Raw genomic sequence first — 20,415 nt, forward strand, 5'->3', positions numbered from 1 at the left:
GCTCAAAGTTTTTCATGAGAGCTTGGGGGAACATGAACAAAAGGAGGCCACTTTTGAATTCGGGAGTTTTCTTACATTTCTCTCACTTATTGGATTGTTTGAATTGTCCTTATGTTTATTGTGTTTTTCATTGAGGACAATGTTAATTTCAAGTGAGGGGAAGTATTATATTTTTTATGTGTACATAGTCTAATTAAGTTATTATTTCAAGGCTTTGATGGATTGATTGAATCATGCTTCAGTTTGATAGGTGGACTTTGATATCTTGTGTGTTTTATTATTTGGGATAGAATATATACCTTGTGAGGTTTTGAGCCATATAGATGACAATATCATGTCATTTTACTTGCCTTCATTGTGTGATTACACTTATGGTTGTATGGCACTAGAACTTGCCTTAAGCCTTTTTAAGACTATATTTTCATATGCTTGCATTAACATGATAGAGACATCATTTCCTTCTTGCAAACTACTAGCCAAAAAACCAACCTTGCATTATTTCTATTGTTTGAGCCCCCTCAAGCCTAATTGTCCTATTTCTTGTGATTTTAGCTCATTTCAAGCCAAAGGTATAAAACAATAAAATGACCCAACCTTAGGAGATACAAGAACTTTGGAATTGTTTTGGGAATGGTCATAGAAATAATTGTGGGGGAGATTACTTTAGAAAATGCAAGAGAAAAGAAAAATCAGCTACTTTAAAAAAAGAAGAAGAAAAAGAGAAAAAAGAAAAGGAAAAGAAACATTGGATGGCTAGCAAAAGTAAAAGAGGATTATTTTTGGATTGTATTACATTATATCTTTGTTTAGGGGATTTACTTTCATGCTTACTTTCTTTGGATTCATTCCTCATTGTTCTTATATCCTCTTTGGTTTTAGCTTGATTACCGTTGTAATTTTTCCACCTTCACTATGCCCCTTTATAACCTAGAAAAGTCTTCTTGATTTTTGTGTGTATGTGTGAATTCTAGTGGAGAAGTAGGCAATGGGCAGGCTTATGGATGATCATGCTTCATGTTGTGCATTTTGAGTGCAGCAACAGTCCAACACAAGTGTAATCATGCAGAGAAATGCATGGGGATGCAACTGTCACAGGTTGAATTGATGCAACAGATTGTAGAAAAATTAGGCCAAGCATGTGGAATACAGTCCAAATTAGCTACTCTTGCCTCAGAAAATTCACACACACACACACACACACAGTGAACACTTTTGGACATGAGAGTGACCACTTTTAATGTGCAATATTGGAAAAAGAATGTGTGTGTGTAGTGCTTGGTCATGCAGATTTCCAGCAGCATCAATGAAATGGTCAGGGCTAGTTATGTGTATAAAGGGAGAATGTAGCAATAATAGAATTATTCAAAATTCAAAGAACAAGATGATCCCAAAGTGAATACTATATCCCAAAGTGCCCATTTACCATGAAGCTCTTACTAGTGGAATCACTCTTGATTTCCACTACACCAATAGGGAATACCTTTGTGACTGTGAATGGTCCTATCCACCTTGATCTAAGCCTTATGGGCATGAATTTGAGGCGAGAATCGAACAAGAGGACCTTTTGACCAATGTAAAACTCTTTTCTAGATATTGTTTTGTCATGGTACCTCTTGGTCTTTTCCTTATAAATTATTGAGTTCTCATAAGCCTCTAGACATAGCTCCTCTAATTCTTACAGCAACTTCCTTTGCTCTCCAACGAAGTCATAGTGCAGATTATAAGTCTTCACTGCCTAATATGTCTTGTGTTCTATCTCAACTGGAAGATGGCAAGCTTTTCCATAGACAAACCTATATAATGACATGCCTAAAAGTGTCTTGAATGCAGTTCTATGCGCCCACAATGCATCATCAAGTCTTCGACACCAATCTTTCCTGTGTGGCTGCATAACTCTCTCAAGTATCTTCTTTATTTCTCTGGTAGAGAGTTCAGCCTGTCCATTGGTCTATTGTCACTCTATGAATAGTTACACTAAAAGTGAACTTAACTAGCAAGTGTACTAGTATAGTTGTAGAAAGGTATAAAATCTTGGAATCAAGTTGAGTCCTAAGTATCATTCTTAGGAAATAGTTTCCTCAAGTATCACTTCACAATTCAATAACTAATTAAGTCTAACATAATTCAATTGGAATTTGTAACATTTGGAAGCAAATTGATAAGTGCAAAAAGTGCAAAATATAACAAAACTAGAGTCACGAATTTTTGTAGTGAAACAGATGTATGAAGCATAGTTAGGGGTTTACTTCACCAAAACTTCAGTATTAACTCAATCAAGTTCTGATCATTCAAGCATTTGAATTGATTGACAACCAGTTGCACAATTTCATAGCCAAAGGTTAATTCCTTAACTCAATGACCTTAACATTCAACTCAACCATCCTAATTCCTTAAATTTGATTCAATTAAATGTTGCATTAAGAATTAGAAATCACAAGATTGCAAGATTAAGATGACTTATTCCTAAGAAATCAAAAATCTTGGTAGTTAATTCGGATCTGAGAAACAATTTCAACTTCCATTGATAAAAGCTTGTCTGTGTTAAGCAAATTGAATTTCCATCCAACAACTACTTTATTAATAGAATTAACTACTCAATTCAATCAAATACTCAAAAGTTTAGATCCAAAATGAAATTAACACTTCCATTTTAGATCCATAAATCCCTAACTACAAAGAGTTTAGACAGTCATTACAAAGTGAAAAGAGAAAGAAAGAGAAGAAGGAGATGAGCAAAGAATCATCTTTAATCAAATCTTCAATCTGATTCCTCAAGAAGTGAAGCTTGGTGTTCATCCCCAATCTCTCTCTCTCTCAAGACAAGAAAATGAAAAAATGAACAAAAGATGCAAAAATTTTGAGCTAATTCATATTTATAGAATTTCTCGCCTTTTTGGCGTGGTTACTTTTATAACATAAAGTAACTACCCAGAAGCCTTTCTGGTAACCTTTATGACTGGAACAACCACTTTTGTTTATAATAGTAGCAACACAGAGATGGATTTCCTCAAATAGCATGCGTGTGTTCACTTTTATTCACAATAAGAGTCACACGCAACCTGTTTTGTTGGAAAGCTCTTTGGAACGATCACTTTTATTGATAAAAGTAACAACGCAAAGCTTGTTTTGCCTTTGGATCATGCGCATGATCACTTTACTCAGAAATAGTGATCACACGCAGCTTATTGCTTCTATCCAGACTTGTGCGTGTTCACTTTACTATGGAATAATCACTATTATTTGCAATAGTGATAATGCAGAGTCTTTCTTCATGGGCGTGGTTACTATTGTTAGAAAAAGTATTAACGCACAGGTTAGCCTCTGAACTTAGGCTCTCGAATGATCACTTTCCTTAGAAATAGTGATAATACCCAGCACTTAGCTTCATTATTCCTTGCTCTTTGTCTACAAAATTGCTAATTTTCTTCTACCTTTCTCTTGATCTTCCAACCTTATGATCTCAGCTCAGAGTTTCCTGCAAAATATGTTCTAATCAGTAATTTTTACACAGAAAATTCACAAAATCTAAACAACTAAACTATTTAGAAAGAAATTGAACATTCTATCATTTTTATAAGTTTTTTTTAGCTTTTTCAATTATATTTTCTCTACCAAGTGTATTAAAGACTGAGGTAAAATACTAGTAAAATATGGATTTATCACATTTCCAGGTTGCAGTCTCGCTATAGCAAGAGAGCCTCTCTGTAGTGAGATTCTATAGAAACCAGAATGCAGTTTCCTCTAATATTTTCGTTGTAGTGAGAGATGTCTCGTTGTAGCAAGAGTATCGTGACTCATAGGGTATTTGAGGGGTTTAGGGTTTGGAAAATTCGTTTCTCATTCCTCTCTTTGAACTCTCTTCGATTCTCTCAACCCTCAACCCTATTTCACTGATTAAATTACCTCCAACGCCATTTGGGTGTAAGATTGAAGGTTGGAATCGTGTTTAGGGCGCTTAGAGGTAAGTTCAAAGAATTAGGGTTTTAGTTTTCGTTCCTCTTCCCTGTTCTTTTTATTTCTCAGAGTTTTTCATGTGTTTAGGATGAAAATTCGTATGGGGAACATTTTCACCATTGATTTGTGTTGTGGGCCTTGATTCTGAGGTAAGGGGACTCTACCTTATCCCTTTTTGTTTTGAATTCGTTTACTTGCTATGAGTTGCAATGTGGTTGAGATAGAATGTAGGAATAGGCGTGTTTTGATAGAAGATTCTTGATTGAACATGATGAAATGAATGTTGAACATGTGTATGATGAATTGGCTTGATTGTGATAGGATTTCTATGAAAATTGGATGTTTGAGTGTAATGTGATTGAATGTGGGCATACGTGCAATGTGTGAAAGTGAATAACGTGATGTGATTGAGTATGTGGGTGATTGTATGTGATTGCATGACATTGATTGATGTCGAATAATATAAAATGGGTGAGAATATGTGTGAATGACATGTTGACTGTGAATATGATTATGTTAGAATATGTTAGAAACTATGAATGGTTCAACGATACACTGACGGTGTGGAAGATGGGGACGCTAGAAATACCTTGGGGAAGAGAGGGTGGTGGTGACACTAACAGTGAGCGTGGGTGCACCGCAGGCCACACACTCTCCTCCTGACTCAACCTCTGACTAACACCTTTGCTTGGGGGCTCAGTACTGCAAACGTTGTATCCGTGGAGCGGAAGCTATCCTGTGACCATCCATGGTGTGAAACTGAGTAAGTCCCTGAGGTTAAGGCATCAAGAATCTGTGATCACAGTGCCACAGTGAGTGTGGTTAACGTGCAGTGAGCGCACATGGGTGTTTTATGTGAATTTTTTGATGGTGCAGTGAGTGTACCTGTGTGTGAATAAGAATGGAATGATAAAATTATTGTCTAGTACTTGTTGATGCATGATTCAAATTATGTTCAAAAAAGTGTGGAATGGGCAAGGTGAGACTTTGTGCTTGTGTGAGTGATAGTGTAGAGTACTTACCCTTACATTTATTTTTCAGGTGACCAAGACGATAAGCATCGGACTTAGTGAAGGGATGGATAAAACTGCTATAGGACTTAGAAAATTATTTTGAAAACTCTGATGTATTTGAATTAGTCCTATAGCAGTGATTTGATTCAAATTTGTAATTCATCCTTATTTTGAAATACTTTTGTCGAACTATGTATTGGGAATCCTTGAATGAAAATTTTCTTATTCCCATTTATTGTGAAATCAATTTATTTCATAAATTTAAATTAAGGTGTTAAATTTGGTGTTAGTGGCAAGAAGATGAAGTTTTGAGTATAAAAAAATGAAGATGAAAGGGAGAAAGAAATAGAAAAGGTGTCAGAGATAAGATCGGAGCTTTGAGTATAAAATTTTTCTTATAAGATGTTACATTTGGTGTTAGTGGCAAGAAGCTGAAGTTTTGAGTATAAAAAGATGAAGATGAAAGGGAGAAAGAAATAGAAAAGGTGTCGGAGATAAGATCAGAGATCTGAAGAAGAAGACAATGAACAGTACTGCATAGTACACATAACACAAAATGACAAAACTCTTTAAGGAAGTTAGGGTTTTTAATGGAAGAGGACTTATTTGAAACTTTTTAAAAAGTTGTATTACAAAAATGAACAAAAAAAAAAAGTTAAAAGATACAACAAATTTTACTCTAAAGTTAAGAGATCAAAAGACTAATTTTTCTTTATTAATATTACATTTGATATCTTCTTTTCCAAATTTTATAAAATAAAATAATAACTTTATAATTTTTAAATAACATATACAAATACAAAAATTTACTCAATACTGAAAAATAAATTACTAAATATGCATGAATAAATTATTTATATTTTTCTACTTTAATTGATTCTTCAAAATAAAATTTTTAAACTATCAAAATTCTTATTTTAATTAAAAATTAAGTTTAACTAAATATTTATTTAATTAAAATACTAAAATTATATAACCAACTATTTTGGATAAAAGGGTGTATTTACAGTGTTAGACCACAAGATTTTGACACATGCTAGGTTCCTTTAGTATCGTCTTCTGCCAGCCAATACTGACATAGTTATGGACGCATCTCGGACGATACATATATGGTTATGATGCGTGTTTCAATCATCATTGTCCAACGTCTAATGTTTCTGTGCTGTTTATAAGAAGTCACGTGTTGGTCTCTAGATTTGTATTGGATATCATGGGACGATAGTTTATTAAAAAAATATTATCATCTATATAGGTTCGATACTAACGCTAATTTAGTAAAAAATAACCTCGCATAGGAAATTAGTTATTACTTTACCTTATTCAAAGAATTTTTTTAAAATATGTATTATTTATATAAAAAAAATCCTTAAGGTAAAACATTGTAAACTTCCTCCTTGATTTTGAAAGGAATGCTTACTTGACAAAAATTACAGTATTTAATTTTTCATATTATATCTACTCCCTCAATTATAAATAAATTTTCATTTAACTTTTTTTATACATTTAAAAATTAATATATCTGAACCAATTTTTATAATTTTTTATTTTAATATGATTAAGTTTAAACAATGAAAATTTACTATATTACATAAATTTGATATTTTTTTTTTCTATTAAATAGGTACCAAACAAAAAAACTATCTACATAATCTAAGGTTTCAGATTCCTAAAGACTCTAGGCCAAGAAAAGAAACCAGGGGAGGGGGTCTTTATCAAAGTATGAGGTTGTATCAACATAATTTAGACCTAATTTAGCCAACATGTTGCACACCTATTTCCCTCTCTCAACATATCCCTAAACCTAATAAAAAAGATGCCTTTTTAAATATTTCTAATAGCATTAATCAGATGGAAGGAAGGATAGTTACAACTTTGAATACTCAATACTAACTGCAGGGCTTCTTTGAAGTCTAATTTAATCTAGATTACTTTAATGTTTTTATGTATTACAAACTTACAAGCTGCAAACCAAATAACATACTCTAATTCAATCTAGATTACTTTGAATTTGATATTATTTTGATTTGACCGTATTACATAGTTTAGATATAATTTTCATTGATATTATTAATTTAATTTCGCTGTATCCTAAAAATTTGGTCTAATTTTGATTTTATTAAGTTTTACTCTTATTTTGATTTGGTTTAGTTTGAGCAATAATATTTTAATCAATTACATAACTTATATGTTATTTTGATTTGATTTAGTTTGAACAGTAATAATTTGATCTATTATATAAATATTATCCTATTTTAATTTGATCTTATTATATATATACACCGAAGCAACATCACAATTGCAATTTATAAGAAGTATTGTGTTATAAAATCACAAAATAGCCTTCATTTTATCCACCGCAATCACATGGCAATTTAAAATTTCCATTTTAATAAATATTATTTTTAAAAATATAACAAAAAAATATTACTTTTGGCAGATACCAAAAAAATATTATTATTAAAACTAAATTACGATGAGTAGATTTTATGCTATAAAATTAAATCTTAGTTTTCAATTTAATTATCCACCAAACGTACATTTCAATTTAATATTTCAAAATCATAATAATCAAATATCAATTAACGAGTTGATTAGATATCATAAATTTAAATTTATATATATATATGGGGATCCACTTATATCCAAGTGTAAGCCCAATATACCTATATCTCTCAATAAATTTTCATAAAAATTAAATTTAATTGATTAGACCTTGAATTATGGAATATTACATTAACAAACAAGCATGGCAAATTTTAGAAAAATTGAACAACAATAGGTATATATTCTAATGATTTACATTCATTTGTATTTTTAATAACTTATTATCTGTCAAAACAAAGTGACATGATGAAGTACTAAATATTTTTATATTGTATAAAATTTGGTATGAACTTTGAATTTAATGGTCAAATTAATAAAACTTTATTATAGCTATAAAAGTTATTACGAGATACTGTATACCAAAACACACGGAATGTAAATGGATCCTCATCCATTTATATTATAATCCTACGAAATATCTTTTTCTATAAAAGTGATTTTTTTTGTATAGCTCTGTGTAATTTTTTTATTTTAATCAAAGATATTTACATTGTGAATTACTTTTAAAGAATTTTCGGAAGAGGAGAGATTCAAATTTATTAAGTATTGTGAAAGAAAATAATACACCGTTAAGCTTTGAGCTCAACTATTACTTTTTTTTTTTTTACTTGAATATTATACTATGTAATTATAATGAGATAAAATATTTTTATATTAATGTAAGTCTATTATATTTTTTATACTTAATTTAAGTATTTTATTTATTTTAAAGATAAATTATAACTTATTAAATATAAATTAAACCAATTTTATTGCGTTGACCGTATATTTTGTTGAATCGAACTAACCGCCAGAAAAAACAAAATAGAAAAAACTAAAACAAGTAGGATAAATACTATGGATAATTGTGTTTTATCTCATCTTTATTTTAGGATTTTTTTGTTTAGGTGGGGAGAAATTTTCTCACTGGTTGCTTGATATTCTCGCAGTATCAGTTAGTTTTCACCGAAAACAAAGGGATTTGATTATAGGAGTTGGATAACTTTTTTCATTGCTTAAATATTCTTGAATGTTGCCTTGTTTTTGGCCGCTTGGCATCGCTCAAACTAATCACTGTGTTTTTGGATTCGATTCACTGGTTTTGGAATCTTGTCTTTTTGCTCGATCATGGCCTTTCGTAAAGAGAAGCCTGGACAATACTGGGGAGAGCTTCATCCAGATTTGCTTGATGAGATAGCTAAACATATTTCTTCCTACGATGACTATGTTAGGCTTCGTGCTGTCAACAAATCATGGAACAAAGCTTTGCCTAAGATCCCAACCAACGTAGCACTGAGAGGTCCATGGCTAGTGTTGCCGTTCGACGAGGAAGTTTATGACCATCACTTGAGATTGCCAGAGTTGAAGAACACAAAAATACGCGGATCTTCCTTCGGATGGTTGATCGTGGTTGAAACCGGTGGAAAATTGCGAATGTTGAATCCATTAACCGGTTCTTCCTTTGGTCTTCCACCATTGTCAACTTTTCCAAATGTGCTCAGTTATCAGCCTGATGAGCATGGCAAGGAATACACTGTAAAAGACTCAACTGTAGATAAGGAAGATTCAGATGAACCCCCCTTTATTGTTATCATTGACAGCATTCATATGCAAAAGAAGTTCATTGAAAAGGTTGTTCTCTCTTCTCCCCCTGACGACCAAGACAAGTTCATGGCTGTGGCTATCTATGGGTGGTATCCTGAATTGGCTTTTTATAGGTTTGGTGATGATAAATGGACAAATCTTCCATTTATAGATATATATAGAGGGCGAAGATCTGGCATTCGAGATGTCATATTTCATCAAAGTAAGATTTATGCTATTGATGAATACGGTTACCTTTATGAGTTTGACATGAAAACAGTATCTGGTGGAAGAATTAGGAATGTGAAACGACCACAAACATCTATTACTATTTGCAGTAGAATTAAATATTTGGTTCGGAATCCTGACGGCCATCTATTAATGGTTCTGAGATATGTGGACTATGGAAATCGGCAATTAAGAGATCTTTACAAGACTGCTGGATTTGATATATTTGAATTAGATCAAAGTACAGGTCAGTGGTTCAGAAAGTTTAATTTGGGAAGTTACGTCTTAATACTCGGATATAATTTATCTACCTGGAAACCGCCTTTCGCTGATGAAAAGGGGAATTATGCAAGGAATTGTATATATTTCACCGACAACAATTTGAGATACCAGCTTGACAATTATGCATATGGTGGTCATGATATTGGTGTATTTAATCTTGAAGATGAAAGCATCAGCCAACTATTTCCACACTCAACCTTCTTCAATCCTCCTCCGGTTTGGCTATTATAAGATCAACCAAATATTCTTAAATTTTTACGAAATTACAGCCCTGACACTTTCTTTGCCTCTATTACGTATTTGTCTTTGAACACTAATTCTGCAAATACTTATCCTTCTAAATATCTTGCAGAAAGAAATGTCATTGTTGGATTTGATGTGCAGTTATGCCCTTTTTGCTATGTGAGCATAAAACCCAATCCACATTACATTTATTCCTCGTATGACATTTTCCCTCTATGGTGTGGTCCAAAACACAAGCTTGGATAGGAGTTCATGCTGAGTAGTTCTATAATTGCAAGGAGCACTTTGAGTCTCATTTAGAACTAAGTCCATGAAAAATAGAAAACTTCTGAAACCATTACATTGTTTGCTGTCATTCGGTCTGTTTGGCTTCATAAGTTTTATTGTTCAAAGTTTGATCTATATAAGCTATCGTGTCTTATCATAGTTGTGGTGTAATTTGTTTTATCGTGTCTTATCATAGTTGTGGTGTAATTTGTTTTATCGTGTCTTATCATAGTTGTGGTGTAATTTGTTTTCTTTGACTACTGTTTAATTAGCTATCCTCCTTTGTCTCTTTTATCAATAGTTGGAAGTATCTCTGATGCTTTTAAATTTAATTTAAAAGAAATTATTTTTTCATTCAATACTTATTAATTTAAATATACAGTATGATTAATAAATAAATATATTATTAATTTTAAAATAATTATGTACGTAGGACAAGGTCAAAATAAACAAAATCAGACAGTGAATTTTGGAAAAGATGTTGTGGAATATTAATAAAAGAGAATATGAAGCTGCAGAAAGACCTCCAATAAGAGGATTTACTTTTCAACCTTATTTTATGAGAAATTAAAAAAAAGATAGTTACATATAAATAAAAATGTAATACATACAATAACCAAATTAAACAAATAAAAAATAACTTTAATTTAATAATTTTTTTATAATCCTATTTAAGTTGAGGATGTTACCTTATTAACCCTTTTTCTTTCTTAAAAAGGTTAGAGATGTCATTCTTGTAAAAAATGACAATTAGACCAAATAACGGACAAGCTTGCTAACTTAGACAAACTAACAATATTTTCAGATTTCTTTTCTTATTATATGTGTAAAGTCAAGGATAATAGTGATGCCTATACAATTTAGTATTTTTGTAGATTTTAAATAATATGAAGTAAGCTTGAAAATGTATTATCTCCTTATTTATGCTCTTTATTATTTATTAATTATATATGTACGTCAAGAATTAGTAAGTTTAATTTTAATGCATTCATTAGTAATTTAGTAATATAGTCTATTGTTATATTAATTAATGCCAAAAAAGTAAAACATCATGACATTTTGGTGAAGTTTCAATATATGACTGATGAAACGATTTTTCGCTATTCGTTATGCACAAAGATTGTCGTTAATCTTCATCAAATATGCAAAGAAATGAATGCAGTACTAGGGTGTTGTCCTAGGTTGTCTCCAAGGAATTTTTGGTTGGGAACATACATCGAACACGTGTAAACATAGATTTTAAAGCAAGTAAATTGGGGGGAGGGTTTGTCAATTTCAAGATTTTAATCAAGAGCAAATGTAAATTAGTGAAGTTCAATCAATTAAGAAGCGTAATCCCTAGTCAATCAACGAATTCTATCCCTATTCTTTCAAATGATTCAATAATCCCCAATTTTTCCCTTGAATTAAGTTAATCTATCAAGCGTAAATTAACTTTAGCATCCCAATTAAAATTAAGCATCTTAAAGGGCTCCAATCTCTATCCCTAAGATTAAGCAATCTCAAAGATTAATCAAAATTAAGCAATTTTGGATTAGAATTTCGTTTGGGTAATTTAGGGTTCATGAAGCAATGTTCCCTTCATGCAAATTTCATTTCATTCAGAGATTGGGGTTAATAAATCCAAGGAAAGAAAGAGCAATATTGCCATTAAGCCCAAGAATTCAAGAACTATATGAGTTGACTAGGAATTACAAGAGAAATTAGCCCTCCATATGGATGGGCTTCACAAATGAAAGAAAGAAATGCAAGAACGCAAGCAGCATTAGTGTAAATTTAACAAAAATCAAAAGGGAAATTGGAAATTAAAACCTATAGAGGACCCTTGGCTGTCACCCAAGACTTCAATGTTCTGAAAAATTCGCTCAATTTGGCAAAGGAAAAATGTGTAAAGTGTAAAAGTCCCATACCCTAATTCCTAAAACCTATTTATATTGGATGCCATGTCAGCAAAGTGTCCACTTTTTGCTTTGAAAGTATCCATTTTGGGCCAAAAGAGAGTCCACGCGCAGGATGAAAGGTTTGCCACTTCTCTGGAGTTGCCACTTTTTGTGCTGAAAGTGGCTACTCTGGTGCGCGTGGCTACTATCAGAGCCAATAGTGTCCACGCGCAGAAATGCTTCCCAAACGGCGTCCTGGAGCTCCCTGGAGTGGTCACGATGAGAGGCAATAGTGGCTACTCTGGGTCCTTTAATTTCCAAACTTGCCGTAGTTGCCACTTTTGCTCTTGAAAGTGGCTACTCTGAAGCCAACCTTCATCCAAGGGCCAAGATTTCTCAAAAATTAACTTGGGGACTCTGCAAAATTATCAAGATAATTAAAATTGCAATCTATATCTATGTAATTAAATGCAAATTAACCAAAAATTAATAAACCTATGATATTTACTCAAAATGTGATTTCTATATTATTTGCACTATCTAAGTCCATTTTTTTCTATCAAGGAGCACCAAAAAGGCAAGTAAAAATATAATAAAAAGTGGATTCATCACAACCCCAAACTTAAACTTTTGCTTGTCCTCAAGCAAATCAAAATTCACGCAATTCAAATGAAGAGGGTTGGATTTATCCAAAGAATTTTTTTTTAGAGATTTTCATTTCAACTTCGTGCTTTAATTAGCACTTCCAATATTTTCACAACCATAGACTCATTCAACAAAGGAATCATATTCATGTCAAATGTTCCATGCAAAGTCCCACTAAATTGAAACAAAAGAATCAAGTAAGGTTTCATGCAACTCACATAATGCAAAGAAACTATCCATCTCACAAGGTGGTGTTTCACTCATCACTCAATAACATTTCAAGCTAAGTGTTTTCCCTCAATCTATGCATTTAGCCTCACCTTACCATAGGCTTGCCCATATTCTCAATCTCCTTTGCCTAGACACAATGAACCACCTATCATGAGGGCTTTATTGGTCACAAATGGGGTTGGGATAGGCTCAAATTTAATCAAGGAGGGTCACAAGATCAAGTGGGTACTCAAGAGGAGGGAGTTCTTTTGAGTGATTTAGTACAACAACTAGAGTAGAATGCCTTAAATGATGTAGCTTAAGAGGTTCAAGCATTCTTTCACCATATTTTTTTTTAATTTGCCTTATGTGGAAATCCTTTTTCAACTCAAATGCTTTGCTATATTTTTCTTTCTTTCTTTCCTCCTTTTTCATTCATTCATTCATATTTTTGTGATATCATGGACTTTGACAATCATCATTTTTTTTTTACATGTATTATGAACATGTATGCTTTCCACCACCCCAAACTTAAGACATTGCTTGTCCTCAAGCAACTACAAGCATAATCAACACCCCAAATATAGCAAGAAGTTTGGAAAGGGAATTATTTTTGTTGACTAAGTTTGGCAAAAGTAAGAAGTGGGGAACAAGGAAATGAAGTGCAAGGGTGGGGGGAAGGGTATGTGCAAAGAAGGCCTCAATCATCTAGATGGAAAATTGAACAATGCATATTTAATTAAGAAACAAGGCAAGTTCTAGAAGATGAATGCAAAAATACCTGTAATATGCACACAGAAAAGAAGTAAAAAGGCCCAATTCACTACCATGGCAAAGGTGATAATAACTTGCAAAATGAGAGTACAATTCACCCGACGAGAAAATATATGTTCAAAATAGTAGGGACAGTAAATATGTACAAAAATGAGAATGAGTAAGAGTTGGATGGGAAATGCAATTAGAGCATAAAAGCAAAATACAAAAGAGAACTAGATTAAAAGGAAAAGAGAATAATTGAAATGAGGAAATATTTTTGTCTTTTATCTAGTATGGTGCAGGAAAAGTAAGCTACAAAGAAATGCAAAATAGAGACAAAGAGTTCACCCCCCTTTTATAGATGATGTACTCAAAGTTCAGGGGCATAATGATTCTCCTCCTAATGGAACTGAGGGCATCTAAGCAGAGAAAGAAAAAAAAACACGAAAGGTAGACTAAGTGGCATCTTTATCAGAGGTGGATGAGGTGGCATCTTCATCTTCCTCTGCTTCTATACCATGGAATTTGAGAAGTAAAACAGCAAAATGGAGAGGTTAGAACTCAATGTAAATGGACATAAACCGAATTTAGATATCAACATGCATGAATATGAAAAGGAATGGCATGATGGGCATGTTTGAGAACATAAAAATAAAGGGAATGGGCATAACGAAAATAGCAAATGAGATTCATAACAAAGGGGAAATGGGCGTGGCCACTTTTGGTGACAAAAGTGGGAACCTAGAACATGGTGGCAACCACACATGACCATTGGGTGCAATTAAAGGACCTCACCTACTCTAATTCATACAAGATTGCTTAATTAAACAAGAAATTCACATCAATTTCAACATATAAGGGCACATTTAAAAAGCCCTAAATTGGGGATCCAAGAACCCTAACCCATGAATTAAGAGAAGTTGAGAGATTTACCTTGCTTGGAGCTTTGGGTGTGGCGGCGGAAGTGAAAATGTGAGGAGTGGGGTTGCAAAAACTCAATTTGGGAGGTGAGGGAGTGGTGGCGTGAGGTGCGTCGTGAAGTGCGGTGCTTGAGTGGGTGTTTGAGGGAGTGTGTAGTGAGTGAAGTGTGGCGTTGTGACTTTGAGGGACTTAAGGGGCTGCGCGCAATGGGCTGGCCCAAAGTGTGGTGCGCGTGGCCACTTTCAAGGGAGAAAGTGGCAACTACAGTGATGTTGTGTGTGTGGGCATATGCACGTGGTTACTTTGGGGCTTCAAAGTGGAAACTCCAGTGGGTTATTTTATGGGACAAGTGTGCGTGGCCACTTTCAAGTGAGAAAGTGGCAACTACAGTAAGCCCCAAAATGCAAAGGGAATTGCGCGTGGTTACTTTTGGACTTGAAAGTGTCCACGCGCAAACTATTGACCTCCTGGTTGTCAAAGTAGCCACTTTCACTCTTAAAAGTGGGAACTACAGAGAGAAATATGCTTACCTTAAGCCAAAGTGACCACTATGGCTTATGAAAGTGACTATTCTCACGAAAAACAAATTGTACCAAGCATGAATGAGTACCCAAAGTGTTTGCTGCTGCCACAATCCCTGCAAAAATTCTGAGTCCACAGAAAATTATTCACACAAAGTTGAATTGTATCTACAAATGAAAACAAACAAAAACAAAAACTCAATTGAAAGAATGCAAAGGGAAAGAACAAAATTCCTTATTCACGCGTGAGTTGCCTCTCACAGAGCACTTCTTTAACGTCATTAGCTTGACGTATGAAGTGATTTACTCATGATAGGGGTCTTGGTTGAAGGAAATGATGGGAGAGTACACATCCATCTCTTCAATCTCCTCCAAGGGAACTGAGTTCTCCAAAAAATGCTTCAGGCGATGTCCATTCACTGTGAAACATTTGTTAGTGGAGTCACTCTTGATTTCCACTACACCATTAGGAAACACTTGTGTGACTATAAATGGACCAATCCACTTTGAGCGAAGCTTTCCAATCATAAATTTGAGGTGTGAGTTGAATAGAAGCATCCTTTGACCTACACAGGACTCTCCTATACCTATCAATTTATCATGATACTGCTTGGTTCTCTCCTTGTAGGTTCTTGAGTCTTCATATGCTCCTATGTGCAGCGCTTCTAGTTCTTGGAGTTGTGGCTTCCTTTTCCTCTTTTCCTCTGAAGCTGCTTCACTAATTTAATCCCCTCTTTCAATAGAATTTTGTGCATGCATAGGAGAGGGCTAATACCAGGAATGTCAGCTAAAGTCCATCCAATAGCTCTCTTGTGCCTTTTAATTACTTCCAACAATATCTCCTCTTGATTGCCTTCAAGCTTGGTGGAAATAATGACCGGGAGCTTCTCATAATGTTCTGGTAGGGGCTTCAACTCCAATGTGGGAGGTTGCTCCACAGAAGGAAGTGATTTGGCATTTTCATTTGACAAAGTCTCTGCAATATTCAAACCAAAGGCGTTAGATTCAACTGTACTTGTTGTACTCAATACATCACATTCTAACCCTATGGAATTTTCAGGTTCATCAACATTGAAAGTAGTAGAATTTGCATTCAAATAATCAGAAATCTCAGCACAAATGTCACACAGAGAAGAACTATTACACGATTCACAATTGGAAGTATCTACACAATCAGAAAAATTAAGGAGAGAGTCTCCTCCTAGAAATTCAGACAAACTATCATCTATTAATTCATCAAGATGGTTAATGTGAAAAACAGAGTGTTCTTCATTTGGGTGCTTCATAGCATCCAATATGTTAAAGCGGACAACACTGTCTCCAAACTCCATAGTAAGTGATCCGGAATGCACATCAATCTTCGTTCTCGCAGTCTTTAAGAACGGTCTTCCCAAAATGATTGGTGCAACACTATCCATTGACTCTTTCATGTCAAGGATGTAAAAATCAGCTAGAAAAATGAGGTCATTCACCCTCACTAACACATCTTCCACAAGTCCAGCAAGATGTGATGTGCTCCTGTTTGCTAGCTGGATGATGACACCTGTGGGCTGCAATGGTCCAAGAGACAAATATGTGAAGATAGATAAAGGCATAACATTAATAGATGCACCTAAATCAAGCATGGCATTATTTATCCTATTGGTTCCTATAATGCAGGGAATAGTAAACGTCCCTGGATCTTTGCATTTCTCAGGCATGGAAGTTTTCTGCCTCTCAAAAAGAGCTGATACATTCCTCCCCATGTTCACTCTTTCATTACCCTTTAGCCGTCTTCTATGAGTGCACAAGTACTTAAGGAATTTGGCGTACTTTGGGATTTGCTTGATAGCATCTAACAAGGGGATATTGACTTCAACTTTTCTGAAAGTATCCAGAATTTCTTTATCAACCTCTTCTTGCTTCTTGCTGGGCTGAACCATTCTTTAAGAGAAGGGAATAGGAATGGACCTCTCCTCTTTGTCTACCACTTTTGGTTGACATGGTGTGGGCATAGGTGCAGGTTGCTCTTGTCTCTTAATCTCTCCTCCTTCACCCTCTGCAGCTAAAATGCAACTAGGATCCTTCTTCTTAGGCATTTTTGGCTCTTGCATCACCTTACCAGATCTCAAGGTAATAACACTCACATTCTTTGGGTTTGTTATAGTTTGTGCAGGGAGATTGCCTGAACCTTGAGATTGAAGTTGATTTAGGGATAAAACAAGTTGACCCATTTGATTCTCCAAGGCCTTGATACTTGCTTGAGTCTGTTGTTGGAAGGCCTGACTCTGTTGCTGGAAATTCAGATTACTCATGGTGAGTTGCTTCACAAGGTCTTCCAAAGATGACTCACTCTTTTGAGGTGCAGGAGCTAGTAAAGGGGATGTTTGATGGTGTTGTTGAGATGAAGATGATGGATAGTGATGTTGTTAGGCCAAATATGGTTTGCTTTGTCCAGCTTGATACGGTTGGAAATGGTTGTTAGTTGGTTGGCTAGAGCCTTGATGCTGTGTATTTCCTCCCCACCTTAAGTTAGGATGGTTCCTCCAACCGAGATTATATCTATTGGAAGATAAATCCCAACTGTGTTGTTGCTGCGGCTACTGAAAAGGGAATTTATTAGCATAAATATTAGCAGCGTAAGCTTGAGGATTACCTTCCGAAGATTCAGTTTCTTGCAATGTGGGGCACCTATCAGTGAAGTGATCCGTAGATGAACAAATCCCACAAAGCATTGCTGGAATGGATGGAGGTGGAGGTGTATATGCAGTAGAATTCTTTTGGATGGATGCCAACTGTTTTACCATATAAGCCAACTCATCTAGCTTATACTCCAGCTTGTGTGAATCTGAAGTTTGAATTTCATTGACACTCCTGGACATGAGAGAATTTTGCCTTGTAGCAAACTGTTGAGAGTTAGCTGCCATATTCTCAATGAGGTTTCTAGCGGCAGCGGGAGTCTTGTCAACTAGGGCTCCCCCACTAGCTGCGTTGATCATGCTCCTATCCATTGGGTGTAAGTCCTCATAGAAGTATTGGATTAGGAGTTGGTCACTTATCTGATGATGGGGGCAGTTAGCACAAAGTCTCTTGAAACGCTCCCAATATTCATACAAACTTTCCCTTTCCAGCTGCTTAATACCACATATTTCCTTTCTTATTGAAGCAGCTCTTGAGGCAGGGAAATTTTTTTCCAGAAACAATCTCTTGAGAGTGTCCCAACTTGTAATAGATCCAGGAGGAAGGTAGTAGAGCCAGTTCTTCGCGGTGTCCATTAATGAGAAAGGGAAAGCCTTCAATTTGACATGCTCCTCCGGAACACCTTGAGGTCTCATGGTGAAACATACAATGTGAAACTCCTTCAAGTGTTTGTGATGGTCTTCACCTGCAAAACCATGGAATTTAGGTAGAAGGTGAATTAATCCAGTTTTCAAAACAAAAGGGGCGTCCACATCTGGATATTGGATGCACAATGTTTGGTATGTGACATCCGATGCAGCTAGCTCCTTAAGAGTCCTCTCATCACCTGCCATTGCTCCAAAACTAGAGTCAAGTGAAAATGTAGAAAAGTAAACAGAAATTGGTGTCACAGATTGCCAAGATGCAGTAGGAAATGATGATGATTCAGAGTGTTCATAGTGTTGAGAGTGATTCCTATGTGTCCTAATGTTCCTATGAAAAGTCCTATCAATCTCCTGGTCTAATGGATACAAATCCCCAGGGTTTGATTGGGTCATGCACTAGATATCAACTAACTAAATAGAAAGCAAATTGAGTAAATGAAATAACAAGAACAATTTGAAATCTCTCTGCAGAATTATGCAACAAAAGTGCAGAAAAACAGAGTATAATGCAGCAAAATGAGCACAGAAAATTAAAAGTGAGTAATTGAAAAATTGCAGCACTTGAATGAAGGAAATGATGTAGAAAATCTTGCAACAACAATGCAGAAACAGACCACAAAATTCGTATGGCTATCAACATAATACAAAAACTCAAAAATGAAACAAACACACTAACATGGAAAACACAAAAACAGAGCACCACTAACATGCAAAACACAAAAACAGAGCACCAATCATGTTCAACATAAGTTTAGCACCAAAAATTCCTCAGCAACGACGCCAATTTGATGAAATGATTTTTCGGTACTCGTTATGCACAAAGATTGTCGTTAATCCTCATCAAATATGCAAAGAAATGAATGCAGTACTAGGGTGTTGTCCTAGGACATCTCCAAGGAATTTTTGGTTGGGAACATACATCGAACACGTGTAAATATAGATTTTAAAGCAAGTAAATTGAGGGGGGGGGTTTGTCAATTTCAAGATTTTAATCAAGAGCAAATGTAAATTAGGGAAGTTCAATCAATTAAGAAGCGTAATCCCTAGTCAATCAACGAGTTCTATCCCTATTCTTTCAAATGATTCAATAATCCCCAATTTTTCCCTTGAATTAAGTTAATCTATTAAGCGTAAATTAACTTTAGCATCCCAATTAAAATTAAGCATCTTAATGGGCTCCAATCTCTATCCCTAAGATTAAACAATCTCAAAGATTAATAAAAAATAAGCAATTTTGGATTAGAATTGCATTTGGTTATTTAGGGTTCATTAAGCAATGTTTCCTTCATGCAAATTTCATTTCATTCAGAGATTGTGGTTAATAAATCCAAGGAAAGAAAGAGTAATATTGCCATTAATCCCAAGAATTCAAGAACTATATGAGTTGACTAGGAATTACAAGAGAAATTAGCCCTCCATATGGATGGGCTTCACAAATGAAAGAAAGAAATGCAAGAACGCAAGCAGCATTAGTGTAAATTTAACAAAAATCAAAAGGGAAATTGGAAATTAAAACCTATAGAGGACCCTTGGCTGTCACCCAAGACTCCAATGTTCTGAGAAATTCGCTTAATTTGGCAAAGGAAAAATGTGTAAAGTGTAAAAGTCCCGTACCCTAATTCCTAAAACCTATTTATATTGGATGCCATGTCAGCAAAGTGTCCACTTTTTGCTTTGAAAGTGTCCACTTTGCGCCAAAAGAGTGTCCACACGCAGGATGAAAGGTTTGCCACTTCTCTGGAGTTGCCACTTTTTGTGCTAAAAGTGGCTACTCTGGTGCGCGCCACTACTATGAGAGCCAATAGTATCCACGCGCAGAAATGCTTCCTAAACGGCGTCCTGGAGCTCCCTGGAGTGGTCACTGTGAGAGGCAATAGTGGCTACTCTGGGTCCTTTAATTTCCAAACTTGCTGTAGTTGCCACTTTTGCTCTTGAAAGTGACTACTCTGAAGCCAACCTTCATCCAAGGGCCAAGATTTCTCAAAAATTAACTTGGGGACTCTGC

The 20,415-nt window shown here is 34.8% G+C and overlaps 1 protein-coding gene and 1 non-coding gene across 2 annotated transcripts; both read left to right on the forward strand.

Annotated features, from left to right (window-relative positions):
• Window positions 1-8,678: 8,678 nt before the first annotated feature.
• On the forward strand, window positions 8,679-9,875 carry LOC113862298. The gene has a single exon (XM_027495387.1). It carries the CDS (start codon window positions 8,679-8,681, stop codon window positions 9,873-9,875), a length of 1,197 nt encoding a protein of 398 aa, XP_027351188.1.
• An 8,248-nt stretch (window positions 9,876-18,123) lies between these two features.
• LOC113864017 lies at window positions 18,124-18,228 on the forward strand. Its single transcript, XR_003504626.1, has one exon. It is a non-coding gene; the product is annotated as a small nucleolar RNA R71 (small nucleolar RNA).
• The last annotated feature ends 2,187 nt before the right edge of the window (window positions 18,229-20,415 follow it).

This window comes from Abrus precatorius, unplaced genomic scaffold (assembly GCF_003935025.1).
Source record: "Abrus precatorius isolate BTA unplaced genomic scaffold, Abrus_2018 Scaffold3, whole genome shotgun sequence".
NCBI lineage: Eukaryota > Viridiplantae > Streptophyta > Magnoliopsida > Fabales > Fabaceae > Abrus > Abrus precatorius.

Coding starts and splice junctions, on each gene's coding strand:
- LOC113862298 (XM_027495387.1), top strand. CDS start 8,679: ATGGCCTTTCGTAAAGAGAAGCCTGGACAATACTGGGGAGAGCTTCAT.